At 35.7% G+C, this 23,202-nt stretch overlaps 1 protein-coding gene across 2 annotated transcripts in view; it reads right to left on the reverse strand.

The window, feature by feature from the left end:
- Nucleotides 1–23,202, reverse strand: part of ALMS1 (ALMS1 centrosome and basal body associated protein) — a 195,129-nt gene that overhangs the window by 148,577 nt on the left and 23,350 nt on the right. For both annotated transcript variants that reach the window (XM_045979270.1, XM_045979269.1), the window contains exons 3-8: nucleotides 22,831–23,026; nucleotides 17,911–18,028; nucleotides 16,902–16,912; nucleotides 14,782–14,900; nucleotides 14,524–14,673; nucleotides 8,541–8,700 (exon numbers count right to left, since the gene is read on the reverse strand). In XM_045979270.1, coding sequence (XP_045835226.1) covers nucleotides 8,541–8,700; nucleotides 14,524–14,673; nucleotides 14,782–14,900; nucleotides 16,902–16,912; nucleotides 17,911–18,028; nucleotides 22,831–23,026 — 754 coding nt within the window. The remainder of the gene's footprint in view (nucleotides 1–8,540; nucleotides 8,701–14,523; nucleotides 14,674–14,781; nucleotides 14,901–16,901; nucleotides 16,913–17,910; nucleotides 18,029–22,830; nucleotides 23,027–23,202) is intronic.

A 23,202-nucleotide genomic window follows, 5' to 3' on the forward strand; every position in this document is an offset into this window, starting at 1 on the left:
GAGCCCGATGAGGGGCTCAATCCCAGAACCCTGGGATCATGACCTGAGCCCAAGGCAGAGGCTTTAATCCACTGAGTCACCCAGGCATCCCAGATTTTAAAGACTTTTAACGTGATGGGAAAATGCTATCCAGTCTGGACTTTAATTTCACCCTAGTTATAACCTAATAAGTTAGCCTGTTATTGTGCCATGTATGCCATTAAAAGACATGTGACTCCTCAATCAGAGACAAAATACTTCATTCCGTGGCATAGCAAAGGATCTTCAACTTATTTCCATGGGTTCCCCTATCCTTTAAGTCTTACAATGGCAATGCAATATGTCCCAGATGGACGCTATGCAAGCAGTGGGTTTTAAATGATTATTCTAGTAAATGCACCCTCAGAAAGATATATTTGTTAACTATATGAAACTATAAAGTGTCTAAAGATTACACTAAAGATTCTGAACTTAACTCTAACTGGCATGGGGAGTTGATAAATTGGAATTGACCTATACTGCAGAAATACAGATTCAAGATGAATGGGAACAGAATGCAAAAGCGTAAGTAGTACTATCTAAACAAAACTTTCTGCAACAACAGAAATTTCTGTATTTGTACTATCTAATCCAGTACTTCTAAATCTAAATGTCAGTGGGAAGTAAATGACTGCAACAGAAATGATAAGATTTGACAAGATACACATTCATCCATTTGTTCATTCAAAAAATAATTAATGTTTACTATGTGCCAGTCACAGTTCTAGATATAAGAAATAGGACAATAAACAAACAAAGTTTACACTCTAATTCTGCCTTACAAAGCTTACATTCTAATAGTAGGAAGCAGACAAAAAATAAATTGATAAAACATATAGGATGTTAGATGATGGCAAAATGGTTGATATATACGAGTATTATCTATATAGCTCCTCCTCAACTTACAATGGAGTTGCATCCCAATAAGCCCATCATAAGATGAAAACATGCAAGTCAAAAATACATACAATAATCTCACATACCAAATATCACAGCTTAGCCTCACCTAACTTAAACATGCTCAGATCATTTACACTAGCCGAAACTTGGGCAAAATTACCTAACACAAAACCTATTTGATAATAAAGTGTTAAGTACCTTGTTACTGAATACTGTACTAAAAGCAAAAAAAAAACAGAATGGCTGTATGGGTACAGAATGGTTGTAAGTTTATCAGGTTTTTACCATTATAATCATGTGGCTGACTGGGAGCTGTGGCTCACGGCTGCTACCCAACATCACAAAAGAATATCATACCACATGTGGCTAGCCTAAGAAAATAGCAAAATTCATAAATTGGAGTATGGTTTCTACTAAATGCACATGATAAAGATGAAAATCCTACGTCAAAGCATCCTAAGCAGGGGACCTTCAGCACTTTACATATAAAGAAATTAAGTTTCAAAGATGAAGATATAAGATTGCTTCTCAATATGGAGATCTTACTAACTTGCAGATTCTGATTCAATAGGTTTACGGTGGGGGCACCTGGGTGGCTCAGTGGGTTAAAGCCTCTGCCTTCAGCTCAGGTCATGATCCCAGGGTCCTGGGATGGAGCCCCACATTGGGCTCTCTGCTCAGCAGGGAGCCTGCTTCCCTTCCACTCTCTCTCTCTGCCTGCCTCTCTGCCTACTTCTGATCTCCATCTGTCAAATAAATAAAAAAAATTTTTTAAAAATTAGGTCTAGGGTGGGATCTGAAATTTTGCATTTCTAACAAAATCCCTAGTGATGTCCCATACTTTTGGTCCTCAGAATACATTTTGATTGGTAAAGAAATACAACTTCTCCAGAGTTCTACAGTAAAAGACAAAAATAGGTACTTTAACCTTTTAATTCTAACTCCAAATTCTGAACTCTTCTCACTAAATTACTAAGTTACTGCCATTCTAAACCCAATGATAAGCTTCAAAAAAGTTACTAAATATAGAATTAAATGGGTTGAAGAGTGAATTATAAGGTAAGGAAGTATATTATCAAGTATTAACTCTTCAGGAAAACTAAAGGAGAAGGGATGAATGTAATCTGCACAGTAACTTGAAAAGGAATAGAAGTTATGGAAAGTTTTGTGAGAAAAAAAGACTCAAGAAATTAGTAAAGCAAAACAGATTAAGTGAACAACAAATGGCTCACAGAGGAAATCAAAAGAGAAATCAAAAAATACCCTTGGGGTTATGGACATTGGGGAGGGTATGTGCTATGGTGAGTGCTGTGAAGTATGTAAACCTGGCAATTCATAGACCTGTACCCCGGGGCTAATAATACATTATATTTTAATTAAAGAAAAAACCTGAAAAAATGAAAAGGGAAATACAATATACCAAAACTTATGGGGTACAGTTATAGCAGTTCTAAGAGGGAAGTCCATAATGATAAATGCCTACATCAAGAAATAAGAGGATCTCAAATAAACAACCTAACTTTACATCTTAAAGAACCAGAAAAAGAACAAACAAAGCCCAAAGCCAGTAGAAGGAAGAAAATATAAACCAGAGCAAAAATAAATGAAGGAGAAACTAAAAAGACAATAGAAAATAAAAAAAAAAAAAAATCAATGAAACAAAGATCTGATTCTTTTAAAAGATAAATAAACTGACAAATCGTTAGCTAAAATCACTGCCACTGCCACCCAAAGAAACTCAGAGAGGACACAAATAATAAAATACAAAAATGGAAAAGGAAATATTACAACTGATATCACAGAAATATAAAAGATCATAAAAGACTTTCTACAAATAATTTTACATCAACAAATTTTACAATCTAGAAGAAACATATAACCTACAGGACTGAATCATGAAGAAATAGGAAATGTGAATAGACCAATTACTAGTAAGGAGATTGAATCAGTAATCAAAAGTGTCCCAACAAATCAAACTCAAGAACCAGATGGCTTCACTGGTGAATATTCTACGGAATATTCAAATAATTTACACCAAAATATCTCAAATTCTTTCAAAAAATAAAAGGGAACACTTCCAAACTCACTTTAAAAAGCCAGCATTACTCTAATATCAAAACCAAACAAGGAAATTACAAAGAAGTAAAATTATAAGTCAATGCCCCTAATGAACAGAGATACAAAAATCCTCAAAAAAATATTAGCAGACTGAATTCAACAATACTTTAAAAAAATCATATAACATTATTAAGTGGGCTTTATTCCAAGAATGCAAGGATAGCTCAATATCTGCACATCAATCAATATGATACACCAGTATTAACAATGAAGGATAACAATCATGTGATCAGTTCAGTGGATGTAGAAAAAGCAACTGACAAAACTCAACATCCATTCACAATAAAAACTCTCAATAAAGGGAGTGTTGAGGGAACATACTTCAACATTACAAAGCCCACAGCTAACATTACCCTCAACAGTGAAAAGGTGAAAGCTTTTCCTCTAAGATCAGGAACAAGATAAGTGTTCCCACCCTCACCACTTTTATTCAACATAGTACTGGAAATCCTAGCCAGAGCAATCAGGCAAGAAAGGGGGGGGGGGGGGGGGGGAGAAAGGCATCCAAATAGGCAAGGAAGAAGTAAAACTGTCTCTGTTTACAGATGACATGGTATTACATATGGAAACTCCTAAAGACTCTCCCAAAAAACTGTCATAAATAATAAATTTGGTAAAGTTGCAAGATACAAAATTAACATACAAAAATCAGTTATGTTTTTATACACTAATAAAGAACTATTAGAAAAGTCAAAAATACGATCCCATTTACAGTTACATTATAAAAAAAAACCCTAAGAATAAATTTAACAAGGGGGTGAAAGATCTGTATAAGACATTGATGAAAGAATTGGAAAAAGACTCAAATAAATGGAAAGATAATTTACACATCTGAGAAGTTCAATAAACTCAGTGTAGGATAAACACAGAGATCCACACAACATCATAGTTAAAATGTTGAAAGACTGAGTATCTTGAAGGCAGCAGGAGAAAACAAATCAATACAAGGGAATGTTAATAAGATCAATAGTTGATTTCTCATCAGAAACAATAAAGGCCAGAAGACCATGGAAAGATATATTCAGAGTGCTAAAACAAAAAAGATTATCAGGGGTGCCTGGGTGGCTCAGTGGGTTAAGCCTCTGCCTTCAGCTCCAGGTCATGATCTCAGGGTCCTGGGATTGAGACCCGCATCAGGCTCTCTGCTCAGCAGGGAGCTTGCCTACCCCTCTCTCTCTCTGTGCCTGTCTGTCTACTTGTGATCTCTCTGTCAAATAAATAAATCAAATCTTTAAAAAAATATATTATCAACCAAACATTATAAATTCAACAAAACTTCCAAAAGGATGAAATAAAAACATTCCAGGTATATGAAAACTGAGAGAATCTGTTGGTAGCAGAACCATCATACAAGAAATACTAAACGAATTCTTCAGATTGAATGCAAGTGACACCAGAGAGTAATCTGAATTTACAAAACAAAACAAACAGTGCTAGTAAAGATAATTATGTAGGTAATTACAAAAAGACAGCATATTTACATATTTCATTTTTAAAAGCAATTTTACACAAAAAAACATGTATTTAACTATATTAGTAGAGCTATCACATAGAGAAATGTAACATATTTGACAATGAACATCAAAATGAGGCAAATGGGAGCAAAGCTGGAGTGGAGTAAGGAAAAGACTGGATGGTAACAAATCCACAGGAACAAATAAAGAGAATAAAAAATGGTAAATCAGAACATTGATATAATAAACTCTAAATACTTGCTCTCCTTACTTCTCTCAGCTTCGTAAAAATACAAAAAATTATAAAAAAATAAGTTTAATAATGTAACAATAATAATGTATTCTTGCATGTTTGTAACACATATAGGTAGAGTACATATACCAGTAATAGCACACACAAAAGAGAATAGAACTATATAGGAGTACTGTTTCTGTATCACACTATAATTAAGTTAGTATAATTACTAACTTAATAATTAAATAATTATTAATTAAATTAATAATTAAATAATTATTAAAAATTAATAACCAATTAAGTTAGTATAAATCAGGTATGTATTCTAATAAGATAAATTCTGTAAGCCCTAGAGCAATGACTAGGATATAACTTTATTTTTTTTAAGATTTTATTTATTTGACAGAGAGAGAGAGATCACAAGTAGGCAGGGAGGCAGGCGGGGTGGGGGGGGGAAGCAGGCCCCCTGCTGAGCAGAGAGTCCAATTCATCCCAGGACCCTGGGATCATGACCTGTCCTGAAGGCAGAGGCTTAATCCACTGAGCCACCCAGGCGCCCCAAGAGATACACTTTTGATTAAAAAAAATAACAAATAGGTTGAAAGTAAAGGGATGAAAAACATATGCCATACAAGCAGCAAGAGTAAGAACTGAAGTGACTATATTGATGTAAGAGAAAACAGACCTTAAAACAAAAAATGTTACTAGAATTAAAGGGTAACCATTTGTAACAACAAAAAGGTCAATTCATCAGGAATATATAACAATTATAAACATAAATGCACTTAATATCGTAGTCTCAAAAGATATGAAGCAAATAAGACAGAAAAAAATGATAAAACAGAAAATTAAACAATTATAGTTGAAGATTTCAATAGCTTACTTTCAAAAATAGAGAAAACTAGGCAGAAGATCAACAAGGATACAGAAGACTTGAACACTATATGCCCACTAGAACTAAGAGACACGTATAGAACACACTACCTAACAACAGCAGAATACACATTCTTCTCAAGCGTAAACCATACATTCTACAGAATAAACTACGCACTAGGACATAAGAGCAAGCCTCAGTAAAATGTAAATGAACTAAAAGCATACAAATCAGGTGTTCTCCAACAAAAATGGAATCAAATGAGATATTAATAACAAAAGGAAAGTCAAAAGTATGTGGAAATTAAACAAGACATACCCAAATAACCATGGGGTCAATGAAAACAAATTGCAATGGAAACTTAAAAAATATTTTAGATGAATTAAAACAAAAAACACAAGAAACGAAAACTCAAAGCATACCACTAAAGTAGTGCTTAGAAATTTATAAATGTAAACACCTATATCAAAAATAAAGTCTTGGAGTGCCTGGGTGTTCGGCTGGCTAAGCGTCTGCCTTCAGCTCAGGTCATGGTCTCAGGGTTCTGGGATTAAGCACCACATCAGGCTCCCTGCTCAGCAGGGAGTCAGCTTCTCTCTCTCCATTTGCCCCTCCCCACAGCTCATGTGCTCTCTTTCTCTCTCTCTCAAATAAACAGATGAAAAATCTTAAAAAAAAAAAAAAGTTTCATATCAATAACCTATTCTTTCATCTCAAGAAACAGTAAAAGGCACAAACCAAAGCTGAAGTGTGAAAGGAAGGAAAAAATAAAGACTAAAATGGGAATAAAACAGAAATTTAAAAGTAGAGAAAAGAGATCAGAGAAAGTAGAGAAACCAAAGTTTATTTCTTTGAAAAGATGAACATAATTGAAAAAACTTGGCTAGACTCACTAAAAAAAGAAAGAGAAAATTCAAAATATCAAAATCATGAATGAAAGAAGGGGTATTACTACCAATCTTCCAAAATAAAAAGGATTATATGCAAATACCATGAACAGTTATATGCCAACAAATTAGATAACCTAGGTGAAATGGACAAATTCCACAAAGGACACAAATTATGAAAACTGATTCATGAAAAATATAAAATATAAATACTTATAGCAAACAGAGAGATGGAAGTAGTAATTTTAAAACTTCTACAAAGAGGCAGGCAGCCTTCACCCAATAAAAACTAGTATTTTACAAACTCTTTCAAAAACTAGAAGACAACATATCTCATCCCAACTTGTGACATTAGCAAAACTAGAAGAGACAGCGCTTCTCATTCCAACTTGTGACATTAGCGAAACTAGAAGAGATAATGCTTCTCACCTCAACTTGTAACATTAGTATTATTCTTGCGCCAAAGCCAATAATAACAAAAATCACAACAAATGTACACACCAATACCCACTGTGAATATAAACACAAAAGTCCTCAAAAAATTACTTGCCCAAAAAATCCAACAACATACAAAAAGAATTATATGCCATAACAAAATGGCATATATAACCAAGACTGTAAGGTCAGTTACATGAAAATAACAATGTATTATATTATGAGACTTTAAGACAAAAACCATGTGATCATCATAAAAGAGGCAGAAAAAAAAATTTGACAAAAATCTAACACCCTTATATGGTAACATGATAAATATGCTCTTAAAAATGCAAATAAAGGGGAACTTCCTCAATCTGATAAATATAGTCTATAAAAATCCCACAGCTAACATCATACTTAATGATAAAAGACTTCATATCTTTCTACAAAGATCAGGAAAAGACAAGGATGTCTGTTCTTGCCACTTTTATGCAACACTGCATTGAAGGTTCTAGTTGGGGGCAGTTGGGAATCTGAAACATATAAAAGGCATCCATGTTGGAAAGGAAGAAGACTATATTTGAAGATGACATGGTCATGTATATAAAGATTATAAGAAATCTACAAAAATATATTAGAGATAATAACAAATAGCTCAGCAAGATTGCAGCTATATAATTAACAAAATTCAACTGTATTTCCATACACTATGAATACTCCAAAAATGAAATTAAGAAAACAGTTTCTTTTTCAACAAAAAGATTAAAATACTTAGAATTAAGTTAACAAAGGACTGCAAGGCTCATACACTGAAAACTACAAAATATTGTTGAAAGAAATAAAGAAAACCTAAATAATGGAAAGATGTCCCATATTTATAGATCAAAGCATTTAATATAAAATGGCATTCTATCAAAGGAAAGACAACGTAGATCCACAGATCTAAACATTTAATATTTACTGATTCCCTTCCACTGTTTTTTATCCACCACATCCACCCACTCAACAAATCCCTCAGCAAAACTGAGGATCAACCTATAACTCAATTTCTGCAGTCTTGAGTTTTAGAAGAGAAAAACCAGAGATTCTAGTAAGGCTGACAACATTACAGAATCATCTCCAACCTCAGCTGACTTCTCAGAACTACCTGCCAGTTCTTTTGCTTGTTCTTGGTCAGCTGCAATTCCTATTCATTTTAACATAAATTCTGAGCCTGCACCAATCTACTCTCCTCAAACCCCCTAACCCTCCTTTATCACTACCTCCCCTCAGCAGATAATCTTGCTTTCTACCTCAGAACTGATCTTTGTTTCCTCTCTACAAATTTATTTGGATCCACTCTTTTCCTCTTGTGCTCCATTAATTTCTTTCTTCCCTTCAAGTCACAGAATGGAATGCAGAAATAATAAACTGACTCTAATAGACTCCACCACGTAACTCAGTTCTAAACACTGCCACAGAGAAGGCAATGAAAAAATCAAATGATTCACCTACTAAAAGATCCAGGGATTTATAAATACACCTAATCCAAAGTTAACATGATTGAAAGCATTCAAAAATAAAAAATTAGTTAGCCACAGCAATGTATTTTTAACAAGCTAGTCACACGAACATCTAATATCTTCTTTTCTACATACCTGCTATATGTTTGAGGGACTTTTGCACAGTGTCAGGAGATATCCTCAACATCCTGAGATCTGAAGAGTGATACTCCAACTCTATGGTTGGCTCATCAGGAGTAAATGGAGGCAATGTGGATGAAAAAGTCTGATTAGTGTCTGTATTAGAACAACCTACCTATAAAAAGAGAGAAAAAATGAAGAAAATAGGGTTAATAGTAGGCTTCACCTGATTAAAACAAACCTAATTTTTATGAAAATGAATACTTAACAGTTTAATCAGTTCCTTAAGCTCATATTCTCAACCCTCCTAAATTCATTTGCAGGTCATATCTTGTTTGGTCAATTCTAAGAAGGCTCTACAAATTACTCTTGAGGGTCTGGAAGTCTGCCTATATAGAAAATTACAGATAGGAAGCCTATTTGGTTTGTTCCATATAATGGTATGATGACTGAAGAATGTGAACTTTGGTATTACTCCTGACAAGCTCAAGGATTTTTTTTTTTTTAAGGAGGGGTTATGTTGTAAAAAGGAAAGAGAAAAGAAGGAAAGAGAGAACAGGAATATTTTCAAGAAATCCACAAATGTTTAGGGAAAAAAACTATAAAACTGGATCTATGATCAATCACCAAAAAGCCTAAGTCCTCAAATTTCTTTAAACAAGAATAGTGGGAAATACAAACTGACAGTGAAGTAAAGGTTAAATGCTGAAAAAGAAGTTCTCAAAGTTTCATCAGATCCCAGCAAGTCCTTACTAGAAAAGAAATTAGAAACCAACTCTGGTGATGTCAGTACATAAACGTATATAATTTCTCACCCAATCATCATACTCTCATATAAAAACAATATACCATTTCTAGGTTTCTTTATTTTCCTAAAAATATTATTACCTCTTCTTGATGCAGTCTCAGGAGAGCCTAAAAATGTATGTAAAGATGAATTTTGTTCGATCCTCTTTTGACAAGGTTTTTTCATGTGCTGTAATGAACAATCTTAGAAGCTGGCAGGGCGTAAAATAAATAGTCTACTTCGGCTGCCTTGGTCTAGTTTTCTCTACACCAGTGGTTCTCAGTTGTGGGAGATTTTGCCCCCACCCATCTCTCCCTGACCAAGAAACATCTGGCAATGTCTGGAGACATTTTTCACTGTCCTGACTTTGGGTGTTGGGGGCAGTGTGTGTAGCTATTGGCATCTAATGAGTAGAAGTCAGGGATGTTGCTCAGCATCCTAAAATGCACAGACCCCCCACAACAAAGAAATATCACACCCAAAAAGACAACAGTACAGAGAAACTCTGTTCTAAACAAAGTACAAAGTTCTAAGTTTTCAATTATCTCACCCCTAAAGGAGACTTTTTTGAAGTACAGTTCATTAACACATGTATCATATATATGACTGAGACTTCGTGTGTGTGTCCCAGGCACATATGTGTATTTAATAGTTTTTCTCTAGAGCTTTCAAATATAGTTAGAAAAAAAAAATTTCTGTTCTAATCTTGACTTCAATACGATTTCATTAATATTATTCGGTCATAAAAAAAAATGAAATCTGGCCATTTGCAACAAGAGAGACAAATCTAGAATGTATACTGCTATGTGAATTAAGTCAGTCAGAGAAAGACAAACACCATGTGATTTCATTTATGTGGAAATTAAGAAACAAAACAAATGAACAAAGAAAATAAAGACAAAAACAAAACAGACTCAACTATAGAGAACAAACTGATGGTTGGGGGGAGAGGAGGAGACAGGTGCAATAAGTGAAGGGAATTAAGAGTATACTTAACACAATAAGCACTGAGTAATGTATAGAACTGTTAATGTATAGAATATTGTACACTTGAAACTAATATAACACTGTATGTTAACTATATTGAATTAAAATTTAGTAAATAAATAAAACATTATTATCAAAGCTTTGAAATATATGGATACTAGAGTAGTTAATGCGAAAGAAAATGTAGAGCACCTGGGTGGCTCAGTCGGTTAAGCCTCTGCCTTTGGCTCAGGTCATGATCCTGGGGTCCTGGGACTGAACCCTGCATTGGAGTCCCTGCTCAACGGGGAGCCTGCTTCTCCTTCTCCCTCTTCCCTTCCCTCCTGCTCATGCTCTCTCTCTGTCTCTCTCAAATAAATAAAATCTTAAGAAAAAAAAAAAAGAAGATGTAGAATGAAAAAGATGAGAAGAATTTATTTAAGAGATCAGCAGACCTTCATTACTAACTGGAAATGGGAGAAATCAGGAGGAAAAAAATGAAACTGGCTTATCTCCCAGTCTTTAATCAATAATAAAGAATCAATCAAAGATGATGAAGAAACCAAGACATGTTAACTTCTCTGTAAGAACAAAGAAAATCTACAAGTCAGTCCGATTCCATAAAAATGTCTGAGTTCTTTTGGTACAGGCAAGTTGCGTTTGAGGTGACGGGAATGTTCACAAAAAAATTTCATGCAAGAAATCATTCAGGTCTACCTTAGAAATATTAGGATCTAAAAATGGAAGTAACTGCCATCACACAGAGAAAAGCATTTAAACCATGAGAGGAAAGTACTTGGTGGAAGACGCAGAACCAACAAAACAAAAAGAACTCTAAAAGTAAACTTTAAATAATATTTAGTTACATGGCCAAAACAGGGAATACTAAAACAGTATTTTCTTTCCTAAAAACAGTATTTTATGACAGAAGCTAAAAGAATATTAGTAATGTGCTGCTACCAGGAATAAGGAGAAGACAGAAGGAAGAACAATGATAGGCAGGAGGAAATCACTGGTGAGGGTCTAGTCACCTGGTTTCAGTGAAGTGAAGGAACTAACAGGCAGGCAGTGCTATATACCTTACCTCATTCGATATAACAATGCATGAGGCTGATTGTTACTATTCCTATTTCTTCATGTAGATGAGCAGAATGATCCTCCAAAGTCATGTGCCCAAGGCATGAGGCTAACAAATAACTGAACAAGGTTTGGCTCCACATCTCCACACTCTTTTCACAGCCCCAAGCTACATCATATACAAGTGGATGGCCGAACAATCGTTTAAAGAAATGATGGCTACTATGAAATGTGAATGACTCTTCTGAGACACAGATGAGAATAAGAAAGGAACCAAGAAGCAGGCAAGCCCTCTGAGAGCAAGCTGAGCCATGCAGGAAATTACTACCATATCTGAGTCCTTATTTCCCTGATAATTGACATTATAACCTCCGGACTACAGAATGGAGCTAAGAGTGAAAGAGAATACAGGGAACATGCTCCCTAAAGTGAAGAAATATACCTTTTTTTTTTAAAGATTTTATTTATTTATTTGACAGACAGAGATCACAAGTAGGCAGAGAGGCAGGCAGAGAGAGAAAGGAAGAGAAGCAGGCCTCCTGCTGAGCAGAGAGCCCCATGCAGGGCTCATTCCCAGGCCCCTTGGATCATGACCTGAGCCGAAAGCAGAGGCTTTAACCCACTGAGCCACCCAGGTGCCCCAAGTGAAAAAATATACTTAAGGCTACAGCTGGGGGCAAATAAAATCTGGAATAGTGGTCAGAATTAATCTTAGCATATCACTATTAACTGAATATCTATCTACATTTCTTTTAAATTGTGGTTTTTTGGGGGCACCTGGGTGGCTCAGTCGTTAAGCGTCTGCCTTAGGCTTGGGTCATGATCTCAAGGTCCTGGGATCCAGCCCCACATTGGGCTCCCTGCTCAGTGGGGAGTTTGCTTCCCCCTCTCTGCCCACCTCTCTGCCTACCTGTGATCTCTTTCTCTGTCAAAATAAATCTTAAAAAAAAAAAAAATGTGGGTTTTTAAAGAAGATTTTATTCATTTATTTGAGAAAGAGAGAGCATGAGAGAGAGAGGCAGATCACAACCAGTGGGGAGGGCTAAAGAACAACGAGTGAGCAGGGAGCCTGATGGGAGACTCAATTCCAGGACACTAGGATCATGACCTGAGCCAAAGGCAGACGCTTAACCGACTGAGCCACCCGGGCACTCATATCTACATTTCTTCAGATATAGATTATGTGTATAAATGGTTGATGTAAGTTACATAAGTAGTACTACCAAAAGAAATTAGAAGTTTAATATTGATTATATTTGTTTCTCATTCTTTGTGAAATTCACTTTGACCAATCCCCTTCAAAACCTTCACTCTTGCCAAAATAATGCAAAATCTTGGCTTTGGTTTCACTGAATAATAGTTAAACAGGAAGGCAGTTTATGATATAGTCGTTAAATATATAGATAATTATATATATATTATATATATATATATATATAGTCGTTAAATATATAGATAATGTTAGTTTCAGGATGCGTGGGAGGCTCAGTCAGTTAAGTGTCTGCCTTTGGGTCAGGTCATGGTCCCAGGGTCCTGGAATTGAGCCCCATGTTAGGTTCCCAGCTCAGCGGGAACCCTGCTTCTCCTTCTCCCCTCGGCTCATGCTCACTCTCTTGCTATCTCTCTCTCAAAAATAAATAAACAAAATCTTAAGAAAAAAAAAAGGTAAGGTTAGTTTCAAATACTAGTCCTCAACTTGCTCAATAATAATGAGCAAGTTCCTTAACCCTCTAAATATCTATTGTAAAATGAGGATGATAACAATCCCCAATAATCCTACATGACAGGACTGACCAAAGGACTAAATGAATTGATGTATATAAATAAATCGCTTAGCATAGTATTTGAGCACACAGTGTTAGCTATCATTTTCATCCCCATTAAGAGATTAAAAATTAGAATTAAACAATGTCTACTTTATTTTATTTATTTCACAGAGAGAGCGCACAAGCAGGGAGAGCAGAAAAAGAAGACCAAAGCTCCCATATGGGCAGGGAGCCCAATGTGGGGCTTGATCCCAGAACCCTGGGATCATGACCTGCGCTGAAGGAAGATGCTTAACTGACTGAGCCACCCAGGTGCCCAAACAATGTCTACTTTAGAATATTAAAGGAAATAAAATTAACCTCACAGTTCTCTGTATTTCAATTTTTTATAGACTCAATAATTATAAATGAAAGGAAAAGTTTATCTCAATATCTTTGTTCATTTTCTCTAATCAACAGCCTGAACCTAAAGGTCTAAAAATGATTGCAACCCAAACTAGCAGCTTTCCAATGACATACTAATCTTATACATGGAAAAACAGGAAAGGGAAAGTAACATTAAGTACACATTTATTGTATAGCTATCTTTAATGACTAACAAATATAAGGATATATTATAAAGAAGCTGACAGTATCAGACAAAAGAGGATAGGCAATGGGACCAAAGGAGCATTAAAACCAAGAGAGGCAAGCATCCAGGCAAATGAAGTTTTGTATAAAAGAAAGGTTGACAGAGAACTTTTTAACACCTCAAAGTTATTTTCTAGTACACATACACAATGATAATGATATAAATAGAGAGAGGGAGGGAATGTGTATACGCTTCAGTATGTCACTCATTTGGGAAGGAGGCAGTTAGTTTCCTTTGGGGACACTAACTAGTGTGGATATTAAGCACCTCAGTATCCTTTCTGGGAAAACACTGGTTCTTATAATTTTCAAAATTCCTCTGAAGTCAAACCTTTCAGGAGCTTCTCAACAGAAATATTTAAATATTCCAGGGTCTATTCCAATGCTTATAAGTTGAAGGGCAGAGTGAAAAAATGTACAACTGACTATCTCTACCAGTGAGTCTAATCTGAACACTGTCTAAAGGTTCTTGCTGCCACAACTGGGAAGAGTCAGCACGTCTCAATATAAAAGGCCTGGGAGCTCCAAAGGAAGGCCTTTTCCCAAACACCACAAAATTCACTAACTCTTATGGTCTATGAAACACAAATATTTCTTTTATGCCAACCTCTAACAAATTAATGGAGCATATTCTTGGGTATCAGATGAAGACCAGACTGTAAGTCACATGTTGGTATTAAAGGATATAAATGGGCCCTTTACTTTCAACCTGATTTTTCAACTAAAATATTCTATCCCTACCCCATAAGAAATGTCAAACAGAGTAACTTACAGGGTCTTCAAAATCACTCTCTTCCTTTGATGGCAGTTCTAAGGCAGACTGCCTGTGCAGGGAGCTGTCACAAAGCTCCAGATCATCAAGCTCATTTTTAAAACCTGCTAGCTCAATGCACTCAACAGTCAAGTCACCTTGTTCACACACCTGCTCAGAAAATTAAAAGAAAAACAAAAACAAGTAACAATACCATTTCCTAAAATAGTACTAGAAAAGACAACATTTCCCCCCAACTATCATTTTATTGTGTCTCACCTCTCTTTGTAGATCAGCAGCTCTTGTACTGCCCACAATAGCATTTTCATCTAGGTCACAGCATTCAGTATCATCACCCAGAGTAGAGGTGTCAGATTCAGCCTTCCCCTGCAGGCCCTCTACAAAATAGGAGTCGTTTTGCATAACTGTATGTATAGTAAAATAGGATTTGGCTCCCATAGGCTGAGGAATTTTATCTTGACCTACATCAGCTTTCAGCAATGACTCTTGGACGACTGGAATTAATGATGCATTACTGGTCATTGGCAAAGCACCTTGTGACTTAGCATCAGGTGTCACCAAGTTTGCTGAAAAGCCACCTCCTACACTTGCAGAAGGACCTTCAATGATATTACTAGAGTTTACATTCGTAACCAAAATATAGTTTGAGGAATCCTCAGTTTCTTCAAATCTTCTTAAATCTTGTAAAACCAAAGGATCTGAAGTTGATACTTTCATTGGATAAAAAATGTTTGAAGATCCTGCCTTCTCTGCAAGGTCAAGACCAGGACCAGACTTTATCTTCCCAATGGGAAGAAATGGTTCATTGTCTAGATCGCACTGAAATAAAGCTGACTGTGCTTTGCCAAGACCAGCAGCCTGGCTGTGAGATTTTTCACTTAAAGAAGCAGATGACTTAAGCTCTGGAATAAGAGAAAGTGGCTTAATGAACATTTCCTGAGGAGCACTGGGGAGGGATTTTAAATCGAGATGCCAATACAGGGAGCTATCACTATTATCTTTTTTATGCAACAATGGTTTTGAACCCCCTAATTCAAACACCACAGGAGCAGATTGATAAAGCGGATGACTAAGCTCATCAAACAAAGAGTTTTCACCATTATAATTTAATAGAGAAAGATGTGAATTTTTTGGTTCACGTTCTTGGCTGTCATTTATTAAAGACTTACTAATGTCAGTTTGGATTTCATTTACTGTACTGTCTTTCTTGGAAGGCTCAATAGAGGCAATAACTACCTCAAAGGCTACATTTTCAGAAGCATCAGCACTATTTCCACCAAAAGCAGAAGCTGCCCTTTGGTATCTTTCCTCTTGTAAATACGGTTGTTCTGATGTCTCATCTAAGTTGGATTTAATCTTCTTAAGAGGACCACCAGAAACCTCCATCTTACAGGTACCACGTTGCCTAGAGTGTGTATGTATTTCCGAAACTTTTACAGAATTATCAGGAACTACAACATTCTCAAATAATTGTATTTCTGAAGATCTGGGATGCATCTCGGGAAATACTGAAGTACTTCTACTCTCCTTTTGTTTAAAACCTTGAGATAGTTCTTTCTCCAGACCTTCTTCATTTCTTCCATACCCCATCATTTCTTTCACCTCATTCTCAGCTGGAGCCCTTAAATAAACACTCCCAAAATAATGATTGTGAGCTGTCAAGGGAATGCCCTTTCCTCTTCTTTCCAACAGACAATGCAAGAAAGAATGTGACATTCTGTTATTAAAATGAGCAGCAACTTCATGGGGAAAAGAAACACAGTTCTTACTGATCACATATGTTTCTGGATGGTGTGAGACTTTCTGTGTGCTCCATGGCGTACATGAAAAAGGAGCATGAAAACTGTCACTTTTCTTAGGAATTTTATTTTTATCAATTGTGTCAGACGAATCTGAATAAGAATCATGATCCTTACTGGTTAGATCATTTTCTGACTGCTGTAAAGCTTTCTGTTTCCAATACTGCACATACGAACAAGAAGCATCAAAACTGTCACTTCCTTCAGGAGTCATGTATTCATCACTTGTATAAGAAGAGGTTGAAACAGAAACTTGACTTTTATCAGCTAAACTGACTTCTGGCTCCTGAACTTCTTGTGTGTTCCATGCCATACAGGAACAAAGAGCATCATAACTATTGAAGTCATTGGGGGTTTTCAGTTCATCAACTGTATCAGACGAAGTGGTCTCTTCTTTAATGCCTTGTTCAAAAGGTAAAAAAGAGCGCTGACATTCAACAGTTGTACTAGCTATAAGAGAGTGCTGAGATACACTAATGCAACTGTTAACTAAGTCTGAAGCTACTTCTGAGGCTGCCTGGAATAAAGCTTCACTAACTTCCGATGGTCGAGAAAACCATTCAGTATCTTCAGACTTACCAGGAATTCCCCTGAAAAATATACAGTTAAAAATAAATAAATAACACATTTAAAACATTTTTTAAAATACTAACATGAAAAACACAAAATTGATGTCACTGAAATTAAGATTATTTGAAAAGTGTGTTGAAAAAAACCCAAAGTTCTAATCTCAAATTCCCTTAAAGTGGTTAGTGACTGAACCAGGCAAATTTTGTATAAACAGAATATGAACTCCCATCCTATGACCCTGACTTTTTTTTCAACCTTCTTCTAAAACAATACTACCAAAAAATAGGGAATATTTTCATACTGCCAAAAAAAAGATTAAATAAAAAATTCAAACTTCACTATTTAAAATGCTTATCACCTATCATAATTTAATACTCACTTAACTTTCACTAATTCTTTCACTAGTCATTTACTGTGCTCTTTAAAACCCCTTAAGAAGTGATCTACTCTTAAAACACAGCAGTAACCTAATTATTAGTTGACTATTATACATAGAACACCTTTTCATAAAAGTGATGTTAAGGTAATACATAGCAGAAGGGCAAAGGTGTTTACTCTGCAAACATCTACAGTTTTTTCTTAAACATTTTATTTTAGTATACTTGACATACATTATTATATTAGTTTCAGGTGTACAACATATGTCATGGTTAGCACAGCTGAATGAACAGAACTGTCAAAACACTACATTGTGCGCCCAAAACTAACACTGTATGTCAACTATACTACAATAATAAAAATTTTAAAATAAAAAATTATGCCTGAAATGTTAAAATACATTAAAAACCATTTTTAAATAAACTAAAGTTGTCTGGCTCATTTTTACACATGTACTACTATACCAAATTAATGTGCATCATGTCTTAACTTAGGGCCTTGTACCTTCCAAGGGTGTGCTGAAAATATCTAACCCCCACTCCAAAGTCTCACCTTAGCCTGAAGTCATTAATATTAGCAACAACTTAGAACAAGAAAAAGTAGGAAGTTCACATGCAAATAAAAAAATAAATCATCCTACCTCAGAGGTGCAAAATCTAGTTCACTTTGTTGAAATAAGGAATCAGACCCAAACTCTTGATCTTGTGTCATACATGTCAGCAAAGGCAAATCAGGGGAAGCAAAGTTGTCTTGTATGACTGCAAAGTTTCAAGCATAAAAATGTTGGGAATGCTGAAAGTTAATTGCTTAGCTTACTCATGGAATACTTTAAAGAACCTAAATACGTAGCCATCTGGAAGTTTCTAAAAGCTTCTGAATGATAACATAACAGCACTTAAAGTACAAAATTTCAAAGATAACCCTGAAGGATAGGTATTATTATGCCCATCTCACAGCTGAGGAAACATAATTATAAAATTTAAGAAATATGAATTTGCCCACATTCAAATAGCTAAAGTGTCAGAATGAGAACTGAACTTAAACACTCTAATTTCTTAGCGAGTGCTCTTAACCACTATGAGTGTTTCTTTCCTTAAATCAAACTGTAGTCCATAGGTTCCTGGGCATCCCTAAGACATTCTCAGGAGGTACCTAGAGTCAAAATTATATTCAAAATAATATTAAGATATCATTTGCCTTATTCACTCTCATTCCCTCACAAAGGTATGATAGAATTTTCCAGAAGCTACATCATCTGAGATACAGCAACATACTGAATGCAAAAGCAGATTATCAAAATCTACCTCTCCTCTATGAGGTCAAACATTACAGAGATTTTTTTTTTTTTCTTAAATAAAACAATGGCACTCTTTTAAATATTTTTGTTCTGGAAAATAGTTATTTTTCTTAAAAAAATGTAATTTATGTTAACATGCAATGGAGTTGTTATTTTTTATGAGTTAATAAATATTTTAGAAATTTCTAAGTTTTAGGGGCACCTGGGTGGCTCAGTGTTTAGGTTAAAGCCTCTGCCTTCGGCTCCCGTCATGATCCCAGGGTCCTGGGATCAAGCCCCGCATCCGGCTCTTTGCTCAGCAGGGAGCCTGCTTACTCCTCTTTCTCTGCCTGCCTCTCTGTCAGGTAAATAAATAAAATCTTTAAAAAAAAAAAATTTCTAAGTTTTAATTTCTAAAATGGGAAATATCAACAACCCACATAAACAAAAGCTCCTTGAAGTCCTTGGTAATTTTAAAATATGTAAAGGAGAGGCGCCTGGGTGGCTCAGTGGATTAAGCCACTGCCTTCGGCTCAGGTCATGATCTCAGGATCCTGGGATCGAGCCCCGCATCGGGCTCTCTGCTCCGCGGGGAGCCTGCTTCCTCCTCTCTCTCTGCCTGCCTCTCTGCCTGCCTCTCTGCCTACTTGTGATCTCTCTCTCTGTCAAATAAATAAATAAAATCTTTAAAAAAAAAAAATATGTAAAGGAGTCCTGTTTTCCAAAAAGTTGGAGAACTGCTGATTTAAAGGAAAAATTATTCTTGTGGATTCCTGAATGTCAACTTAAACAATTCTTATTATATGTGCCTAAATACATACAAACTAGGTATAAACTCCTTATTATTTATACCATTTATATAACTATAAAACAAAAACAAAATTTTAATAGAAATAAAACTATAAAACCATCAATATTCTAAGATTAATTTAACTGGATAGGTGATATTTGCTAGAACTAAACGTTCTTTCACTATGAATGTGATACCATTGCCATGGTACACTTTCTTGATTTCAGAATGCTTATAATTCTGCATGACAACACCTTCCCTATCATAACTGTCATACATTGTTTTAATTTTTGGTCTGACTGCTTCTCACCTAGACAGTCAACTCCACATCCACTTTATTCACAGCTGTATCTGGAGGGCCTACCAAAGTACTTGCTACACTTAGTCACTCAAAACAGAATTATTTATTAAAAATTAATTTATTAAAAATGAAGCAGGATGAGAATGATAACCTTGACTACCAATATGATTCCTCTTTGACCTTGGCTTACAAACTCAGTCTTAAACCTTCATAACAGAGAAGTCTCTCATTCCTCTAAAAATCATAAAGGTTTTTAACAAAGATCCCACATTTCCTCACATTTAGATAACTGCTGATGGCTTAGACCTCTATTTTTTGAAATATCTAACTGTTCTGGCACCAGTCATCATCATGACATCTGCCAGTGGTGAGGCCGATACACCCCCCAATGACTGTATACATACATAACAAAACAGCAATGATGAAATTTCTTCTAGCGATATATCAGATCCAGGGATCTGCTCTAATAATTAAAAACATTCTATTTATCTAAAGTAAATGAGAAGCTGTAGTTCTAAAACCTTAACTAGAAAACATTTTAGAAGCCACATGGCATAATCTCCGACCCAATGTTGAAATTCTGTTAGAGAATTTTGCTTGACATTTTGCAGTGATGTAAACCTCACATTTTCTGTTGTTACATGGTCTTTGTACTATTAAATGGCTGTTAGAAGAGTTCTTTCTTATATCAAATTGAAAACAGCCTCCCTATAAGCTATGTATTCTCATTTTAACCCCTAGACTAAGAATCAGCAAACATTTTTTAAAAGGCCAACTAATAAATATTTCACACTTTGTGGATCACATATGGTTTCTATCACATATACTTCTTTTTTTGTTTTTTACAATCATTTAAAAATCCAAAAACTATTCTTAGCTCATGGCCAGTACAAAATCAGATCCTTGCATCAGATCATTATAATACCAACCCCACGGTACTGTTATTTTTTTGTTTACTAGTCTTCCCAAGAGTAGAAGTAGCTTTCATCTATATATCCCTAGCATCAAACACACTATAAGCACTTAGATATTTGTTAAGCAAATGAGTGAATAAATGAAAGGTAAACTCCTTCCTCTTTAGCTTGACAGCCCCTCAAACATCTGATCATAACAGTCTTCTCTTTCATCTACTGTCATACTCATTTCCTCTCAAAAAGGAACTGCTGTGCTGTCGGTATCTTTCTTTAAAAAAATTTTTTTAATTCATTTATTTATTTTAAAGAGAGAAAAAGAGAGTATGTGAGGTGGGGAGGGGCAGAGGGAGAGGCAGAGAATCCCAAACAGTCTCCAAGCTAAGCGTGAAGCCGGATCCCAGGACCAGAGCCAAAACCAAGAGTCAGGAGCTCAACTGCCTGAGCCACCAAGGAGCTCCACTGTCAACATCTTTCTTAAAATGTGAAACTAAAATGGACTCTGATGATCTACATCATAAAATACACTGGTGCCCATATTCTGATCTGGATAACCTTGGCTTATGTTTGAAAAAAACTTGTGGGACACCTGGGTGATTCAGTCAGTTAAGCAACTGTCTTCAGCTCAGGTCGTGATCCCAGGGTCCTGGGAACCTGCTTCCCCCTCTCCCTCTGTCTGCCGCTCTGCCTACTTGTGCGCTCTATCAAATAAATAAATAAAATCTTAAAAAAAAAAAAAAGAAAAAAGAAAAAGAAACTTGTTGAATTAACTCCTATTGGCGCTCCTCTACAAAACACTGACAAGATAACATCATGGTTAAATCTCATTCCACTGTCAAGGCTAATTCTACACTTGATCTTAGCCAAAAGGCCGAGAAGCGTTTTTTTTTGGGGGGGGGGGAGAAAACCTGAATAAAACAAAAAGAACAAAATAATATTATCATTTAGGCATAAAAAACTGAAATCACCATACTGGTTAAGCATTCTTCTATATCCACAAGATTCAAAGTAGTAATAACACAATTCTATCTCCTACCCTGATAATCTGAAAGGCACTTCAAGTTTACCTTTTGTAAAGAACTAATTAATCAGTACCATATTAAGCAGAGGAAACCAGTAAGATCTACTTCAGACTAGTCATTTAACCTCTTTATCTCACTTTTAGGGTCTGAAAACTGAGAAGAACATATGACTTAACTAATTCTAAGAATCTAATGAAGCAATGAATAAAGAAGAAGTGGGATATATAATACAATGGAATACTATGCAGCCATCAAAAGAAATGAAATCTTGCCATTACCAACAACACAGAACTAGAGGGTATTATGCAGAGCGAAATAAGTCAATCAGAGAAAGACAATTACCATTCCTGATAATTCCTAATAAATTCCTGATATGAGGAATTTGAGAGGCAGAGTGGGGGGGTGTTGGGAAGTAGGGAAGGAAAAAATGAAACAAGACGGGATCAGGAGGGAGACAAACCATAAGAGACTCTTAATCTCACAAAACAAACTGAGGGTTGCTGGGGGGAGGGAGGTATGGAGAGGATGGTTGGGTTATGGACATTGGGGAGGGTATGTGCTATGGTGAGTCCTGTGAAGTGTGTAAGCCTTACGATTCATAGACCTGTACCCCTGGGGCAAATAATACATTATATGTTAATAAAAATAATTTTTAAAAATCTAAAAAAAAAGAATCTAATGAAGCAAGCTTGTAAGCATTTGTTTTGTTTTTAAGGATCATGGAGGTTCCATTGCAAGAGACATTGTCAAGGATAATATATAGTTTACCCCAAGGAAAAATCCACAAACTCAAGGCCAAGGAGGTATACCCACTAGAGAGGAAGTTATCACCTTTCTACCTTCTGTGAGCAATAGGACGTAATGAAGGGCAGGTACACATAACTAGACCAGCTGGTCAGTGTAGAAAATCAGAATTAAGCTAATACCTTTGAGGATGGCTCTACAGAGCTCCTCAATTCATGAAAGGATTTAGGGGTGCCTAGGTGGCTCAGTCAGTTAAGCATCTGACTCGGTTTCAGCTCAGCTCATGATCTTGCAGTGGAGAGATCGAGCCTCGACTTAGACTCTGTAATCTCTGCAGAGTCTGCTTCAGATTCTCTCTCCCTCTCCCTCTACTTCTCCCCACCACCTACTTGCTTGCACACTCTCTAAAATAAATAACCTAAAAGAAAGAAAAAGATTTAGATGCAAGACCTAATGTCCCCCAAAAGTGTTTTATAAATATGTTATTAATATTAGTTAAAAATAAAGAGGCATTACCTAGCAGCGGCGAACATAAGAGACCTCTCTTGGGTTCCTTTCCTTGATTTTCTGGTTGGGTCAATATACCTTCCTCCACAGAGGTGAGGTCTGTCACTTCGGTCCCTTCCTCTCTCATATTAAACCTGGTCTGGGTTATATCCAAGGTGTGGGAAGAGTCCATCTCTTGAGGAAGATAATGCCAACATTCTGTTCTCTAAAACAATAATTTTGAAGGAAAATATGCTAAGTCATTAACCGAGTTACCATATACATAATATTTAGATATAAAGATCCATTCACTCATGTAGCATTTGGCTTCTGTATGATAACATTCTCATCGTAGTGTTTTTGGAGAAAGTAAAACTGTTCTTTCTGTATGTTTTTCACAAT

This window comes from Meles meles, chromosome 15 (assembly GCF_922984935.1).
Source record: "Meles meles chromosome 15, mMelMel3.1 paternal haplotype, whole genome shotgun sequence".
Lineage (NCBI taxonomy): Eukaryota > Metazoa > Chordata > Mammalia > Carnivora > Mustelidae > Meles > Meles meles.